This window comes from Solea senegalensis, linkage group LG16 (assembly GCF_019176455.1).
Source record: "Solea senegalensis isolate Sse05_10M linkage group LG16, IFAPA_SoseM_1, whole genome shotgun sequence".
Lineage (NCBI taxonomy): Eukaryota > Metazoa > Chordata > Actinopteri > Pleuronectiformes > Soleidae > Solea > Solea senegalensis.
This window is the reverse complement of record NC_058036.1, coordinates 1,866,182-1,884,742: the sequence shown is the minus strand read 5'-3', so window position 1 is coordinate 1,884,742 and position 18,561 is coordinate 1,866,182. Positions and strand designations below refer to the sequence as shown.

At 42.4% G+C, this 18,561-nt stretch overlaps 1 protein-coding gene across 4 annotated transcripts; it reads left to right on the top strand.

Moving 5' to 3' along the window:
* Positions 1-5: 5 nt before the first annotated feature.
* Positions 6-17,170, top strand: nsd2 (nuclear receptor binding SET domain protein 2). 4 transcript variants are annotated; one of them, XM_044046750.1, is made up of 22 exons: positions 6-60; positions 4,081-4,753; positions 5,293-5,458; positions 5,562-5,734; positions 6,198-6,431; positions 6,866-7,052; positions 7,681-7,790; positions 8,085-8,196; positions 8,289-8,404; positions 8,583-8,672; positions 9,114-9,240; positions 10,029-10,229; positions 10,736-10,915; positions 11,523-11,679; positions 11,773-11,975; positions 12,813-12,916; positions 13,023-13,292; positions 13,376-13,492; positions 13,721-13,862; positions 13,957-14,063; positions 14,226-14,424; positions 14,742-17,170. In XM_044046750.1, exons 1-22 carry the CDS (start codon positions 44-46, stop codon positions 15,041-15,043), a joined length of 3,987 nt encoding a protein of 1,328 aa, XP_043902685.1. In that variant the 5' UTR covers positions 6-43; the 3' UTR covers positions 15,044-17,170. The 4 variants fall into 4 exon arrangements, with proteins under 4 accessions (XP_043902685.1, XP_043902689.1, XP_043902687.1 ...); XM_044046754.1 differs by lacking the exon at positions 6-60 and adding an exon at positions 1,483-1,770; XM_044046752.1 differs by lacking the exon at positions 6-60 and adding an exon at positions 1,781-1,908.
* The last annotated feature ends 1,391 nt before the right edge of the window (positions 17,171-18,561 follow it).

The following is an 18,561-nucleotide window of genomic DNA, read 5'->3' as shown; positions in this document are numbered from 1 at the left end:
GTGGCGTTAGCGTGTGTCCGCGAGGCGACCTGTGTGACGTGTGATGGAGCAGAACTTCCGGTGAGTTTAAAAAATAAAATAAAATAAAAGCCAGCGCTTTTCTGCGGCGCTGCCCTTTGAGCTGCATGTGATGACAGAGGTTTGGAGTTTACTTTATAGAAGAAAATGACTAGGAAATGTATATGGTCGTTCACCAAGGAAATGCAGCACAGAAAGTGTGTGTGTTTGTGTGTCAGTGTGCATTTTTTTTTTACCTTTTATCTACATGTGATCTACCTTCCCAACCTTTGATCTGCCATTTTCAATACATTTTCAAAATTATACAGAAATGGTTCAATTATGAAATTTTCTTTTTTAGTTAATATTTATTATTCATCTTCACAGCTGCGGCCCTGTTATGGACTGGCAACCTGTCCACGGTGTAACCCAGCTTTCACCCTCTGTCAGCTGGGATTGGCACCAGCGACCCTCATGTGGAGAATAAAGTAGTAGAAGATGAATGAGCAAGTTAATTAATGAATTAATCTTAAACTGTGGCCCTGTTATGGACTGGTGACCTGTCCAGAGTGTGAACCTATGTCAGCTGGGATTAGTACTAATGCCCCACTGTGTGACCCTCATGTGAAGGATAAAGGAGGAGATGAATGAATGAGGAAATGAATGAGTTAATGAATAAATTAATTCATCTTAACATCTTTCTTATAAATCACTCATACAATCTGTTCTCACCTATAACAGCATATCCTGGTTCACCTTCATCTCTGTTAAAAACAAATCATTCATCCATCCATCCATCTTCTACCACTTTATCCTCCACATGAGGGTCGTGGGGGGTATTTACAAGCTTTAAATCACCAACATGTAGTAGTATAGTACTAGTATATTGGACTGGAGATTCTCCAGTGGAGAAATAAATACACATCAAATACACCATTGCTATTTAAATTACTCAGAAAGCCCATTCATTAAACTGCAGAGATAGGAAGAACATTTATTTTGAAAGGCATTTTAAATAAAGGAAGCACATACAATTCCTGTTGCTTTTACACCACGTAGCTTCTTTTAATGGTACTGCAGGTTTGTGTTTGAATTTACTGTGGCTCAATCTATCCATGTTTATTTATTTATTTATGTGTGTATTTATACTTTGCAAAAAACGAATGCAGTGACTCTGCAACACTTTCTCCTTTACATACAGATCATAGTGCTTTCAGTTTGTGTCGACACAGTTTTAGAGGCGTTGATTCAATTCTGTGGTCAGTTTTGAGGATGTAGTTTTTTGTGCTTTATCATTGAGAGTGGACTGAAACACACACACACACACACACAGAAAGAAAGGAAGAGGAAGGAAGTAGTAGTAGTTGTTGTTGTAATTGAAATTACGTAATTTATATATTGCATATACAGTATGTACACACTATATATAAACAGTCTATCTGTTTGTCTATCTATGTAGATTCTACATGAAATGTATAGTTGTTCATCCTTATCTTTCTTTTTAACTTTTTATTTATTTGGAGAGAACGCACATATTTGTATCTATCGATCGTATTTATTTTGAGTTTCAAACATTAGTTAAAATACCTGCAGCGGCCATTACCGTATGATTTACATTTTTCCTCGCTAATAAACTAATAAGTGAGTTATTGCTGGTGCTGTGAGGAGGAGACACCGGGGACACACCGGGGACACCGGGGTCAGTCACTTCCTACGGTTGATTTTTTTTGAAAGGACCGGTTGGATCCTCTCTCCGCTGTCGACCAATCGGAAGTGAGTATTTTTCGCGCTGGTCGGCCGCACGGTTTGAGTTTCCCGCAAGCTTTTTTGATTCGACCTGAATGAAAGACTCCGTTTACAGGATGAATGCGGACACTTTCTGCCTTTAAACACCAACAGGAGATTCAACAGGTAACCGCATACAAACACGCACTCCTTCGGCCGCGTCACCGTCACACCTGGAGGCTTTTTAGCCGCTGCGGAGCTTTTTCTAAGGACACTTGTTCGTGGCCGATCATCCATTTTAGCAGCGGAGGACCCCGCTAGCCGGCTAGCTAGCTAGCTCACCGCGCTAATGTTAAATGAGCAGTTTCACTGTGTTTCAACGGCACTCTGGTTAGCTTTGGCTAGCACGGCTATCCTTGTTGAAACGAGCTGTCATGGCGCCTACAAATCGAGCAAATATCACCGAAACAGTGGCGACACGACCGTAACAATCAACCACACTCGTTCGTCCACCCACTGCGCCGTTTATGCGCGTTTTGCATTGATTTGTTACGATAGCTTGTGGCTAACTTAATTGAATTTAGCGTCGGGGTGGCGGCAGTGGCGGCTTTGTCTATTTGCTGGAACGCGGGGGTAATGGCTACTGACAGAGATTAGACTGTGTTCGTCCTCAACTGGAATCCATGCTATTCCCACATCGTGGCTCCCACACCATGTTATAGTCGGAGCCCGCTTCATGCGTGACATTAATGGATAATCGCTGGCTGAGGTGGGACATTTTACGGCAGGCACCAGGGGGCCACTGAGTTTGAGCCAAAATGTCTGAAGTGTTGTTCCAAACGTTCGGGGTTGAGTTCAGTCCTGTTGTTGGTGGTGTTTTGTCTAACTAGGATGTGTACGGTCTCCTGCAGTTATTTACACGGCCAGTGCAGCGTTTACTCAGACTTGTCAGCTGCTTCCATTTCCGCGGCTTTTCTCGCCGGTGATGCGGTGATTACGCGGCACGGTTAGCCACACACTCATTGGGCATTCGCTGCATGCGCTGGAGCCCGGAGCCCTGCTTTCTCCTCACCGCTGCAGGCAGCTAGCAGCCGAAGCTAAGTCCTCCAGGAGAAAAGCAACTTGGAACAGTCGCGGTAAGGAGAAACTGTCTCTGGGGAAGAGGCTTTTCCTTCCGCCCCGGTGGCTTTTGTTCATGTGCATTTAAACGCTGCGTTGACTCCTCTCCCGTGTATTATGTGAGTCTATCGTTGTTTGAGCGATTGTCGCTGCAGACTTGTAATCAATGGCTCATCTGTCTCATGAAAAACATGCAAAAGTACTCTGTGTGAACACGATGTGACAGGTGCAGCTCCCTGCGCTCAACACTCTTTTCATGCTCTGCTGCAGCGACTGTGGGCCATTTTGTCAAATTTTAGAGATGTTGATACTAAAGATCTTAGCCGAAGATACGGTACCACACTAACAACCCCACGGGACGGTGTTTATTGCGATATTTGTGCCTTGGCAATAACTCAATAATGCTCTCATCTTGATGTAATTTCTTTGTTAGCAGCGTCAGAAAGGTTCTTTATATATCGATATGATGATTATGGTGCTGCTGAAGTCAGTCAGATCAGTCAAGTCATTGTTTGGTCCATTAAATGTCAACAAATGTTGAATTTTTGTTTTACTGACCAACCAAAAAATAATTGTGATTATTTTTGACTGAAATTGCAATTTGATTCGCAATATGAGAGGGAATTTCCATTTGAATAACATATTTAAAAATGATTATTGTGTGATCTTTGTGCAGATCTGTGAGAAACTAAGATGTTTTTTCAGTCCGTAGAATATGATATATGTATAGGCCAGGGCAGTTCATCTAAAATGGTAATTTTAGAAACACATTTAAGAAATACTGCACATCCTGCGATTTGAAAAGTGCAGTAGGTCATATTCTGATTTTGAAAACATTTTGATTAATTGTTCATTCTTAGTATCACCTATCATTTAATAACATTGCTGGTCCAAGACAGTATGGAGACACTATTTTTCTGCAAAAACATAAATTTACTATTAAATTCACACACTGTTTAAAGGGAAGAGTGACTGAAATCTACTGCATCTGTAGTGCTGGGCGGTATACAGTTGAAAATTGGTGTGTGTGTGAGAGTATTTTGTGCCTTGCTCTTGCTGGAGCACTCACTCGTGCATATACACAAAATACCGTTGTATACGTTAAACTGTTGAAATTCAGAAAAATACCATGATATATATATTTAGTCATACTGTCCAACCGTACTGTTTGGTCTTGGTTATGATTTGTGAGTGAACCGCTGGAATGACAAGTCTCTTTGTGTCTCCCCTGCTGCTCAGTGAGCCCGGAGGAGGGTTCGTGGGGATGGACGCTAAAGGTAGCTCTCTGCCTTCGATGCCCGAACCAGCCAACCCAATCAGCATGAAGCAGCCACCAGAGTCCCTCAGTGTCCGGAAGGGTCGGGGGGACATGAGCAGTGACCCTGCTCTGCTCATGGACAAAGCTGCTGCACAGCTGGCTGCCACACTACAAGACGGTGTCCTTCAGAAGATGGCCGGCCACAGTCACAACAACCACAGCCACGAGAGGCTCAAAGACCTCACCTCCCGGGTGCTGAACGGAGACCAGGACGCGCTGCCAAAGCTTTGCGCCCCAGAGCCACCGATGCTGAAAGGTGCAGAAGCCCCGGCCACCAATGGCACCCACCAGCACAACTGCACTCCTCATACAGAACCCGAGCTGAAGGTGACGATACCCCAGGTGGTCACGCAGCCGCTGTTTGAACCCTGCTGTGCCAATGGGACCAGTTTGTCCACAGCCAGTGAAGGTTCTATATCTGGACCTGAGATGAGACAGGACGAGAAGAAAAGGAGAGGGCGACCTCAAAAACCAAAACCTCAACCAAACCTCACTTCCTCCCTAATGGCTCTGGAGCAAATTGACCACACGGATGCTGCAGATGGAGAAGGAGAAGAAGCAGATGCAGCAGATGCAGCAGATGCAGATGATGAGGTTAACTTTTATCCCTTATTTATTAAAAGCTAGAACTTGCATTTGTCTATAGTGTAGTATTCCAGTTATGCTATATCTGATATGCCGATGTATATCCGACCATTATGGGTTTTTCTATGATCAGTGCCAATTTGTAGAAATCTAATAACTAATGCAGATTTTTATTTTATGATTTTCTTTTACCATATATTTAGTCGTTTAATGATAAATGATAGGAAAAAATGAACTTCAGTTATTGAATCTACCTTTTATGTCTCCACTACAGTGAAATTTTGTAAAGTATTTTTAATTTTAAAAAGGAGAAATATCGGCCTGTTCCACTGACTTACAGTAATATCAAGTGTCTTTTAATGTAATTGTATAAAAAACATTTCTGTGGGTTATTATGTACTATTATATGACTATGACATAAAACTAGTCTTTAAGCCATTTCAGTATATTCTGTTTATTTGTTCATATTTGTAGGGGAAAAATGCACAGACAGTGATGTGTACTTGTGGGAATCTATTGATTCTATTGACGCATTTTTCTTTCTGCAGTTTGAACTCATCCCAGAGTTGTCTGTGGAGGTCACAGCGTCTCCTTTCCTGGTTGGTTTCTCTGTTGGCGACGTGGTTTGGACTAAAGTGTCGGGATACCCCTGGTGGCCCTGCATGGTCACCACAGACCCGGAATTCAACACTCACTTCAAACACAAACCGAAAGGTGAGTGAGTCACGACCACCTGGACTTTTTAAGTGCCAAGTTATTTACATCGGTTTTCAAGTTTAACTTTATGTCATTATTCATTTTTCCGGTTTGTTTTCAGCGCCCAGAATCAGAGGAGGCCTCCTTTACCACGTACAGTATTTTGGAGACGCTCCAGAAAGAGGCTACATATTTGAGAAGAACATTGTGTCCTTCACTGGAGAAGATCAATACCAGGAGCTCAGCCAGCGCAACAGACGGACTCAGAACAACTCCTGCGGCATCCACAAAACCGTAAATCACATTCTATTGCTTTGAATCGGTGTGGTGTAGAGGTGCAGCAGTCAATCTGTCAGGCCAATTTTAATTAAATTAACATTTCATGTCGGAAATGTGTGCTTCTAATGAATGCAAACATTAATCTACACCTTATTTTTGAATATGGTTATTTATCTGAATTGGAGCTGGATGATATGGCTTAAAAATCAGGTTTTCTCACACCAAACTCGAATTTCGATGTGTTTTTCATCTTGAAAACACACAAAGAAAGGATATAAAACAAGTTTTGCTTTTATTTTCCCTTGTGGGATTCAAACAAAGTTTGCTTTTATGGATAAATTGCAACAAAAAGGCAACCCATAAAACTGTGGAGCTGAATGTGTGGCCACTGTTATTGTTGTATTGATATTGAGGTGCTATCATCGTTCACCACTGTCTTGTGCCTCTTTTGTCGTCTAACCGTGCTGCTTTTGCGCAGGCGGCTCCATCCGTGCCACGGAAAGTCCAGGCCCAGTGGAACATGGGCATCATCCAGGCCAAGGAGGCCGTCGGCATGTCACTGGAGGACCGCACGATGAACTTCACGTTTGTGTACGACGACGAGGGCCCTCACCTGAACCCCCTCATCCTGGAGAAATTGAAACCGAGACCGGACAGCGAGACGAACCAGGAGACGGCGTCGCGGCTCAGTCCAGGTCTTCCCTCCGTGCTGGTAGGTCCGGCAACGAAACCCAACGTCACAGCAGATGTAGATATGCGTTGTCTTCATTGTGCAAGTAACAGTTGATGAAGAACAGAGAAGTCAAGGAAGTAGCAGCCTCTTCCACTGACAGATTGTCTTATATTATCTCATTAGAAATGTAAAACTGGGTTTTCTTACATTTAAGAAGCGGATTCATTGGATTGACTCTTGTTGTTTTTTAATATATATATAATAAAATATGTCCTGATGCAGGCCTTTGTGTTAAGTGATTAAGTGATTTACAAAGATTTAAGAGCTGCTTCATAATTTTCTTTTTTATATTTACTTTTACTTTTATTGGTAATTTCTGCCAAAAAAGCAACAATTGAAAAGAATATGAAAAATAGATATACCCAATGTTGAATGGCTCCAAGTTCAATTCCACCTGGTTGTGTTTTTTGCAGGATTCTTCCACCACTAATCCAGATAATCAGCCTGAGAAGAAAAAGAGGCGACCCCGACAGACTCAGCCTCCCACCAAGACGGTCAGGAGAAGGAAGAAGTCCGCAAAGGACGACTCTTCTGACACCGTGAAGAAAAGGAAATCAAAGCTGGTTCCTTCAACTGACGAAGCAGCGGTCTCAGTTCCAGGTTGGTTCGAAGTTCGATACGAGCACTAGTCATCGGTTGATATAAATCTGACCTCGGCAGGTGAGGTCATATGGCAGAAGCTGCTGCTGGACATCACCACACGTGACCAGTAAATAACTGTGGTTGTTATTATTAGGGCATATTTTTGTTCATGAGTGCATTAAACATTTCGATTTGTGGGAAAAAAATCACAAAAGCCACAAAAAAAATAGCTATTCATATTTTTTCCCAGAATCGTGCAGCCCTAGTCTGGGGCCACTGTGTGAACCCTGTATTACTTTCCTATGCCCTGGAGTGAAGAATAGCGTTTTTGCTGGAAATGCCCATCCCTAGTATTTATCGCAATAACCTTTCTCCGTTCTTAAGACCGTAGACAAGAGGGTTAATGTGTGTTGACAGACTGATAAATCAAAGTAAGCAGTCTGTCCTCCATTCTTGATTAAGGACACTGCTGTTTCCTCCTCAGGCTAAGTTTATGTTTCCTTTGGCTCACAAAATACTTTCAATTGAATTCTTAAGCTTTTGTTAAAAAAAAAAAGGAGTTTGAAATGTTTTGAATTTGCTGTTCAAAATTTCACCCCGTTCTACAATGAATGAATGTGGTTAAATATTCAAATTTTGTCTCCAGTGAAGAGGGAGAGAAAGAAGAGCGTTAAAAGGCAGCTAACGGACGCGGCGGTCGACAAGACTCAGCAACCGAAGAAAAGACGTAAAATAAACACAGACACTGAAAAACAAGTGAGTTCTGGTGTGACGACAATTAATTATACTTTTTTTTCCCTCATTAACTTGTTTAACTTATTGTAAATACTGTATATAATTTACTAGATAGTGTTGTTCAACAACAGGTTCTTGAAGTTGAGCAGTTTTTTTTGTATTGTTTATCATTAAACAGGTGAAATTGACAAAGGGCTTAGATTATTAGCATTTCTAAAGATCTGCATCTACCGTAGCCCAAAACTTTGAATTAAGACTTTGCCTTTCCTCGTTTATCATCACATCCACGTACTGAGTGACGCTTTAAATCCTCAGGCCTTGAATTCGGACGGAACGGAGAAGAAGCGAAGGCGACGGAAGAAAACTGACGTGACAGACGTCAAAGAGATCAAGAGAAGACAGAGGAAATCAAAAGACCCCCTCACTGGTAAACAAACCCTTCACACTCTGTGTCTGTGGCGTAGAGAGAAGTCGCGCTCCCGCAGCATGTGGTGATTCTACTTCAAACATCTTTGACAGGCGACCAAGACGCAGAGAAACCAAAGCGCAGGAGGAAAAGGAAACAGGATGGAGAGAGCCAGGCCACGCCTGCGAAAGCAAAGAAGAGGAGGACTTCACCATGTCCTGATCCTGAGGTGAGAGGCTAACACTTAGTAGGGTTAGTATCAAAAGAACGTCCTCGGGCATGATTGCAATTTAAATTTTAAAGCGTAGAGTGCGTTTTAAAAGGAAAGTCTATTATAACCCGGGCTTCACTTGATTGAACGACTGTTTTTATTAAAGTTCATCTAACGTCCGTGTTGTCTGTCGCAGGGATCTGGAAGTGAAGGACGTCCGGATTCTCCCAGCGACAGCTTAGACGGGACAAAGAAAGGCGAACGCAAGAAAGAGTTTGTCTGCCAGGTATGTCTGACTGAAGTATTTTTTAATTTTGGGAAGTGTCGAAATTGACTTACCTTTTTATCTTTATTTATTGGAACACGTTCAGAAAATACAATTGTTAAAATAACACTTGAACGACAGTACGACCCTGGCTCTCTTGAACCGGGAGTGGAACCATAATAATAAATATCTGGTTTATTTAAGACATGTTGGATCATCACATGAACATGTTGGATGAGTTCAACTCCCGGACAGTTTGTTAATATTTGAAACCAACTTTACGTTATATCATTTCCGTCCAAATGATTAAGATCACAGAATTTGACAGACGTAAAAACAACAAACCTGCACATTACTGTATATCTTACAAATATCTTTGGTTAAAAACTGCTCGTCTTCTCCAGATTTTTGTGTGTTTTCATCTGGGTTTTTATTTTCCTCCACACACACACACACACACAGATGTGTGAGCAGGCTGGTGAGGACTTGGTGGCGTGCGAAGGCCAATGCTGCGGCATGTTTCACCTCCACTGTCTGGGTCTGTCCTTCAAACCTGACGACAAGCTGCTGTGTCAGGAGTGCAGCTCAGGTGAGACGTTCACACTGAACATCCACGCGTCAGTGATTTTATTTCTTTCTTTATTTTTTTACTTGCATAGTCCTTTTTAAGTCCTTTTTTACTTTTTTACTTTTGTTTTTGACTTACGAACCTCTTTAAGTCACAAATAGGACTTTAATTACATTACATTGTTATGAAATGGATTGAATTTAAAGCTCCAGTGGTTGACTTCTGTCATTTTCAGCCACAGTGCTCGTGCTTGTATTTTACCGCTGCTGTGTTGCAATTGTACTTTCACCTCGTCTCCACCAGAGAGCGTGTGCGAGTCGCACGGTGTGGGAGCTGATAAAGTGAACATTTGTGTATATTTAAAAGTCACACAGCTTTAAAATGAAAACCTATCATTGCAGAAGCTGTGAGCTGACAATGTGTAGTATTTTTAATGATTTTATTTTGATGGGAGATTAATTCTAATGTCACTTTTCTTGTAATTTTATTAATTTCAGTGTCTTTCTTTTACAATTTTTTTTCTCTTTTTTTATTTGGGCACTCTTTCACATTTCAATAATGACATTTCTGAGATGCACATCACATTGATACATGCATACATATCAAAACAAATAATATATTCATTCATGTATTAATTATCTAAGTGTCTTTTTCTGGAGCTGTCCCTTTCATGAACATTTGAACAAAACAACGTCACACACACATTCACTAATCTTTGAAGATGCTTTTCTTATACATACAGAGTCTGTGATGAAAAAAGCAGCGACGTGAGTGCACGTTTAATCGCAGCTGTTCCGTCTCTCCTCCAGGAATCCACTCGTGCTTCACCTGTAAACAGTCGGAGGGAAAGGTGCGCCGCTGCCACGTCCCGCACTGCGGCAAGTTCTACCACGAGGCGTGCGCCCGCCTCAACCCCCTCACTTTATTCGACAACAAGGGCTTCCGCTGTCCACTCCACACCTGCCTGAGCTGCCACTACGGCTGCCGCACCAAGCACAAGTCCACCAAGGGTGAGGATGTCTTCACTGTCGGAGTTTAATCTAAACGTTTAGTTCAGTCCCGGTGCTGAGTGAAGGATGAATTACTACTTGATTTAAATCTTTTCTTAAGGGTGTTGGGGCTCGAAATCCTTGAAAATGCTTGAATTTGTATGTTGTGTTTTCAAAAAGTGCCTGAAATAGCAATTTTATATAAATAGCAGCCATTAGCTGGAGCATTAAAGTAGGTTTGACTGTTTGAATGAAAACTTCTCTGTCTGGACCTCGCAAAAGTGTGTGATCATCACTATAATAGACATGATTTGGGTTGATTAGCACATTGTACCATCTTTCATTTGATAAAAAGAGGGAAATCATTTTGAGTATATGCTCATATAAATTTACCAAAGCTATACAGTATTGGAAAAGTGTAGAAATTGACCCTGGGTGGACATATATATCAGTTTCTGTCTTTAAAACGGTTGCATCTGTATTTTGGGACACTGTACGTCTGTGTAATCTCCCGCTCCATGTTGCAGGAAGGTTAATGCGCTGCCTCCGCTGCCCGGTGGCGTATCACGTCGGTGACCTGTGTGTGGCCGCGGGCAGTGAGATGATCACCAACACTGCCATCATCTGCACCAACCACTTCAACGCCAAAAAGGGCTACAGCCACCACAGCCACGTCAACGTCAGCTGGTGTTTTGTCTGCTCCAAAGGTTTGGGAGTCAAGTTATTTATCACCACAGCAGTGGTTTTAAGTCCGCTTTATTTCTATAGCACGTGTTTTATTACATTCGAATGAATTAAACCAAGAAAAAGCAAATGAATGAGTGAACAAAACCAAGTAGGGCTGATACACATATTAATACAAACAATACACACAACTGGGACAAAGACATTCAAAGGACTAAACTACACAGACATAAACGTCTGAGTAATAACAATAAATACATTGTGAATGTTGAAAAAGAAGGTCTGATGCGTTTCTTTGCTGTGTATTTTGAACTCAAATGTGTTGGGTTTTTTTTTTAAGGATTTAATTTGAACTTCAAGGTGTCTTAATCAGTCCACAGTGACAATTTAAACATCAGTACCGTAACACAACAGATAAATTTAAAAATCAACAAAAACTGCAGAGCTTCCCCACCCTGTTGGAACAGATGTCGGATGATTTGGAATCAATGTTAAAGCCCTGAAACAGAAAATATAGAGTGTTGGTTGATCACTGAGTGGCAGCTTGGTCTTAATCACCGTTGTACAGATGAACTTCACGTCTGTGACGTGTCCTCCAGGTGTAACAGGATTTGTCCTTCTGTGTTACAGGAGGTCAGCTGCTGTGCTGCGAGTCCTGTCCGGCCGCTTTTCACCCCGACTGCCTGAACATCGCGATGCCCGACGGCAGCTGGTTCTGCAACGACTGCAGAGCCGGAAAGAAACCCAAATACAGAGATATCATCTGGGTCAAACTGGGAACATACAGGTGACAGAAATGTCTCCAACTCGTCTCGGCGCTAATGCAGATTATAATGTAGCCAGAGTTACTCATGCTGCTGCTGCTGCCTCCTCCCCTCAGATGGTGGCCCGCAGAGATCCACCACCCGCGAAACATCCCCACCAACATCCAGCACCTTCGCCACGAGATCGGAGAGTTTCCCGTCTTCTTCTTCGGCTCCAAGGATTATTTCTGGACTCACCAGGGCCGCGTGTTTCCCTACATGGAGGGAGACAGAGGCAGCAAACACCAGAGGACTGGCATCGGCAAAGTCTTTAAGAACGGTAACGCTCCCCAATTCTTTGTTCAGAGCGCTGCACCATCATGATTTTGCTGCAGTGATTTATTGATTTCGTTTTTTAAGTGACAATAATATGAATACATACTGAGCCGCATTGTGTAGGGAACAGCAGCAGCTGTGTTTGTCATATGTGGTTTAGGGGGCGCTTGTTTGCTTTGCATTTTCAATAATGTTAATGTTCATGTTGCCAAAATTGAGATTCAAATTGTTCAACAGTGCTGCAACTAATTATTATTTTCATGATAACAGAAAAGTTATTGAGTCCAGAGAATGTCGGAAAAAGCTGGAAAACGTTGTCAAATGTCCACAAACCAAAAGGATTTCTCTGTTAAATGGAGCAAAAATAGATGAAAAATATTCACATTTAAGAAGCTGAAAAATCGGAGAATTGTAAAAAAAATAAAACATTGATCTATTATCAAAATAATTGACAATTGAAAAAAAATTTACTACCATATTACAATGTAATCTATTTTGATAATCGATTATTAGTTTTGAAGCATTTTCATTATTTAATCAAGATTTCTGATTGTTTCAGCTACTTAAATGTGAGTGTTTTCTTTGTTTCTTTGCTCCACATAACAGAAATTATTAAAAGTGAATCATCATTTCCAGGTTTGACAAACCCTGACTCAACATTTTCAACCGATTCATCGATTATGAAAATAATCGTTCGTTGCAGCTCTCGGTGATTATTTGATTCCAGTGTTGACCTAGAAACATCTTTTTCCAGCTTCCTCTCGATGATCAGATGAATGTTTCCACAGATGTAGAATGACGTGACCTTTACTTTACTTTACTTTACTTTCTCCCCCCTCAGCTCTGTTGGAGGCTGAAGCTCGATTCAAGGAGATAAAAATGAAACAGGAGGCCAAGGAAGCACAAGAGTACAGTCGAAAGCCGCCGCCATACAAATTTATCAAGGTGGGAAAGTTCATCTCTTCTTTTATGTCTGAGGAGTTCACTGCTTTTATCTCTTCTGGATTTTTGTTTTTATTTTGACATTGAACGCTCGCATGTTTTCGCTCAGGTCAACAAACCCTTCGGCAAAGTTCAGGTCTACACCGCCGACATTTTCGAGATCCCCAAGTGCAACTGCAAGCCGACGGACGAGCGGCCGTGCGGCTTTGAGTCGGAGTGTCTGAACCGCATGCTGCAGTACGAGTGTCACCCGCAGGTCTGTCCCACCGGAGAGCGCTGCTGTAACCAGGACTTCACCAAACGCCTTTACCCGGAGACCAAGATCATCAAGACGCCCGGCAAAGGCTGGGGCCTGGTCGCGCTGCGGGACATCAAGAAGGTGAGGGAGCGTTTTTTTAAAAAGTCATCGTTCTCAGCGTCTGGTCCGTTGTCTCTGCTCTGACCAGTGATTCTCCTCAACAGGGCGAGTTTGTGAATGAATATATCGGAGAGCTGATCGACGAGGAGGAGTGCAGGGCGAGGATCAATTACGCCCATGAAAACAACATCACCAACTTCTACATGCTCACAATCGATAAGGTGAGTGTTTATGGGCTGGACGTCGAACTTTTCCTACTTTTGTGGCGCCGACCAAACTTTCTCTGCGTCAATTAATGAGAAAAATGAGACATGTAAGAAATGTCCATCTTTACTGTTAAAGATCCTCTGCCTTGGACTGGCCAATAATTCAGTAACAATATCATTTCTGTAATTAACCACGATCCTGACACTGACTCAGTTTTCCCTCTGTTTTGTTTGTTTCTTCAGGACCGGATCATCGACGCCGGGCCGAAGGGGAACTACTCTCGCTTCATGAACCACAGCTGTCAGCCCAACTGTGAGACGCAGAAGTGGACGGTGAACGGCGACACGCGAGTCGGCCTCTTCGCCGTCTGTGACGTCCCAGCAGGTGAGACCAGCTTCGGGATTTCTCCAAACGAGTCCAACCTGCTCGTCTTCATCATCATCATCATCATCATTATTATTGTTTTTGTGGATTGCAGGAACCGAGTTGACCTTCAACTACAACCTGGACTGTCTGGGCAACGAGAAGACGGTGTGTCGCTGCGGCGCTCCGAACTGCAGCGGCTTTCTCGGCGATCGGCCCAAGGTGAGACTTCTTTTCAGCTCTGCCCAGACTCTTAAAATCTGTCACAGGAGGATCACGCCGAACTGTAGCTCCGTTCAAAAGGCTTAACAAAGCTACAAATGTGGCTTAATCTCCAACAATTACCAGGGAAATGTCTAAAATCTCAATATCTAACGTCCACAGAACTCAAACGGCCACACAGCCGACGCGAAGGGAAAGCGGGCGAAGAGAAAGTACAAGCGGAGGAAAGCGGAGGGAAAGAAGAAGTCGGAGGACGACTGTTTCCGCTGTGGCGACGGCGGACAGCTGGTGCTCTGCGGCAAGAAGACGTGCACCAAAGCGTATCACCTGTCCTGCCTCAACCTCACCAAGAGACCCTTCGGTAAGGAAACGAACACTGTGTGCACGCCAAGATATGAAATGTGTGTTTTGTATGTTTTTAATATTTTATGAGTCGTCATGGCAACTGATTGACTTTTTAATAATCAAGCAATTGATGGCTAACTCAACCCCACCCCTAATTTGTTCTATGCGTGTGCTACGTCCTGTCGAAATTCTTGTAAAATATTAGGATTTACCCTTTTCTTTCATCGTGTGTGGCGACTCTCATGATCATTAATTGATTTCTTTGTTATATGGAGCCAAAAAAAGAGAAAATATGAATTATTCTAATAAATAATCTTCTTCTTCTCCCTGCAGGACGCTGGGACTGTCCCTGGCACCACTGCGACGTCTGTGGGAAAAACTCTGAGGCGTTCTGCCAGCTCTGCCCCAACTCCTTCTGCAAGGCTCACCAGGAGGGGGCGCTGCGTCCCTGGCCGCCCACGGGGCAGCCTTGTTGTCAGGAGCACGAGGAGCCGGAGGGAGCGGCCGACCCGGACAAGGGTGCCGACGCGGAGACGAGCGGCGCCGCCGCCACCGCCGGCCGTTCCGCGAAGGCCTCCAGGAAAACGGAAGGGGCCAAAACGAAGGCGTCGAAGAGGAAAGCGGCAGAGGCCTGACGTGTGAACTTTGACCCCCTCAAAGTAGACTCTGACGCCTGCTTCTTCCGTCACAAATGACTAAAAAAAAAACCCACGTAACAAAGTCTGCGAGGCGCTGAGGGTTTTCATCGTCAGCGCCCACACTCCAACTTCCAGCGCTCACATTTTCAGGTTCATTTCCACGCTGACGTGGTAAAGCAGCAGGACTCAGTCCACCAACAACCAAACTGCCCGTTCATGTCTCTATTTTATTTTTCCCTTGTCCTCGTTATTCCTTTTTACTTTCCCGATCCTTAAAACAACAAAAGGAACCGGTACGCTAACGCCGCCGCCGTCGTCTGCTAACTTGAGTCCTGTTCTCACTCACTCACTTGAACAGCAGAGATTTTAGAGCTATATCTATATATTTGTTTATCAAAGTGAGACGAGTGAAACATCAAACACGTTGCCAAATGGATTTATTTTCATTTTATACATATGTGTGTGTGTGTGTCAGATGTTACATGGAACACCAGGACACTATAAATAGGCCTCACACGACCTCTTTACTCTAACTTCGTAGCCGTAGGCTATATTTAACTGTAGCTTTGTGTTTTTTCTCTTCCAGTCTTAGCTCAGTTTCACTCTTTTTTTCTTTTTTTTTACAATCAGGATGCTGAATAAAGGCGCTTAAAAACCGTTAATCTACCTGCCCGCTCCAGGAAACGAGGGATGAGAGAGGTGCGAGGTGCGTCCGGTGTGAACACAGCGTTGCGCTACATCCACGCGACTCGGAGAAGTTAAAGAAACGCTGCTAGCTCTGGGTTTGCGTCGCTGCAGGAAACGAATGATCCAGCTTCCTGGTCGGCCGTCGTCGTCGTCGTCTGTGAAACGTTTTTGAAAACCACTGCAGAGGAAACGACGCCTTCCTGTTGTGTCGGTGTGGACGGAGCTTTTAACGACTGTTGGCGCTCGGTGTTTGAACAGATAAATGAAGGAATGACGATGTTATGCTGTCTGTTTTGTTTTGTGTTTGTTTGTTTTTTGTCACTGAAGAATCCGAAATCTGCGATACAGCGATGTTTTAAAAACTGGCACGTCATGCTGTTGGGAGTCTGGACGCGTTTCACCGTCACTGTTTGAACTTTTTATCACTGGTTAATGTCGTTACGTCGTTCCTCTGTCGAGGGCTGGACCGAGCTAACATGTTTTTCTTTCTTTTTCTTTTTTAAATTTTCACTTTACTCAGTGAGGCTCAAGAAAACTCAACTCCTGTGCTGCTGTACTTTGTTTTTTACGTGTACCTGACTCCAGCTGCACTGAATCCTCTTGAAAACGGTTTATAATGAACACAATTGCTGCCCAAAGATCAGGCTGAGGTTCCGGAGCGCGAAACACGGCTGGAGTTCTCGGTGGTGACAGGCGTCCGTGAACGTCGGGAGCCACGGTTTAGTTTAAAGAGCTTTTTTTTAATTACGCTAATTTCCGTGTTTATCTTGTATTCCAGTTGCTTTCTGCGTTCGCACAGATGTCGAGTCTTCGAGTTCGAAGTCCGACAAACCCAGTGCTCATACGTGTACAACTCGGTGCTTAAAGGAAACACGATTCAGGGTTAATTTTCTGTGAGAAATCATTGTTACTTTAATGGGTGAAATGCCAAGTATGACCCCGGCCTTTAAAAACACGGTGAGCGACATTAAAATCTTTCATTTCAGGTGGAAAAAAATGTTGCAGAAAAGCCTAAAATGACTGACTTGATCTTGAGGTTTTTAAATCTGTGTTGTAGCAACACATGTACAGTCACTGTTTAGTCCAATCCGCAGGTTTAAAAAGTGTTTTTTGAAGTGAGGTCGTGACAGTCTGAAGTGTGGCGACAACTGGTCACACGATGTCAATTAACTTCACTGCTTCATCTTCCCATTCGATGTCCTTTTTTGGGCATAAAACTAAAGTTTGTGTCACGTTGTGAAATCAGTGATTTTTGAACATCACAGCACACAGTGATGTTTGTCCACTGCTGCCTCGGTCAGTGAGTCCATGTGTCCTTATTTTGTGACTTCTGAGTGGCCACTTTACAAACATCTGTGCACTTCTCTTTTAGACTTGGATACTGAATGTAGTTTTTTTTTTTAAGGAAGAAAAAACTAAACTAAATTGCTTAAAGAGAATAATTCAGAGGTTGTTTTTTTTTTGAGTCAAAACAAGCACTTTTACCACATCTGAAATCAGACTTTTTTTATTAGAGTTTTGTTAAATGGCATGAATAAAAAAAAACACCTTAAAAACATGACATTTAAGAAACTGCTACTTGTTTTATTGTTTAAAATGAAAACGCTCTTGGTCATATTTACAATTTGGGGGAAAACATATTTTGGAAAAGCCTGGTGATGCAGGTGTTGTCCTGTAGGTGTCAGTGTTGCGTGTTTATCAGGGGTCTTTGATTTGAACCTCCTCCTCCTCAAACGCCTTCATTTTAATTCCACAGGCCTGAGAAGGAGTCTAAAGGAGCAGAGTCTAAAATGTCCCTCAAAGGCCACCGTAAAACCGGGACTGAACTTTATTTGAACCCTGTTTTCATGTCAAACGTTTTTTCCAACTGTTGATATTTCAAGTCTTTGTTTTGTTTTGTTTTTCATAAACACCAAGGCTGTTTTTTTTTATATATTTGACGACAACGAAAAAAAGGAGAGAACTTAATTATGTTTTGGTTTTTATTTCCTCTTTTTTCCATTTTCTGACAACTTCCCCCCCAGGACATGTGACTGTGACATGTCCACAGGTGCAGCAGGTTTATATTCTTCATCCTAACCTTGATTTATTATTATTGTGTGTGTGTGTGTGTGTGTGTGTTGAGTGAATGCAGTCCAGACAGTTTTTTTGTTAAGCACTGTAATAATTTCCCTGTAGAGCTGAAAGTGTAAACATGTGCGTTTTTTTTTCTCCATTCTGTAACTACTGTCATAGTAAAAACCAGAGACTAATATGTACATAATGTATAAGTGGTAATAGTGATGCATTTATTGTAAATATCATACAATTTCTTTGACATTGTATGTTGTTTTTTTTTTTCTCGAAACACTTTGGTGCAGGATCTCACGTCTGTTGAATCGTGCAATAAAAAGTGCTCAAACGTGCGTCCACACTGTGCACCGCTGGACATTCGTTATTTTAAAATGTACTTTACTAAAGTGATTATTGGAAAATGAACAATTTTACATGTTATTAATCAATTATTTAGTTTGTCCATTGTGGGCTACTGTTAAAAAAAACTAAACGGGGTAGTCCAAAGTGGCAGCCATTAATAGAGCTGATGAACCCCTGGTATAAATATATATATTTTTTAGAAACCTCATCCTGGGGAATATTACCGTAAAGACAAATGTAAAAATTGGAATATCGTCAAAAACTCACGTTTATGTTTTTAATGTTTATGACATTCAATTTTTGGGGAATTTGTGGACGACATACTAACCTATGACGTTTTTGACTGATTTTGACAACATACTATACTAAGACCTCAATATTGCTTTGTGAGAATATATAAACTATAATAGCGT

Excerpts from the sequence above, each read along its gene's own strand:
- nsd2 (XM_044046750.1), top strand. Across the intron at positions 10,916-11,522 it reads GTGTTTTGTCTGCTCCAAAG|GAGGTCAGCTGCTGTGCTGC; the intron begins GTTTGGGAGTCA and ends TCTGTGTTACAG. Across the intron at positions 13,293-13,375 it reads CGCTGCGGGACATCAAGAAG|GGCGAGTTTGTGAATGAATA; the intron begins GTGAGGGAGCGT and ends TCTCCTCAACAG.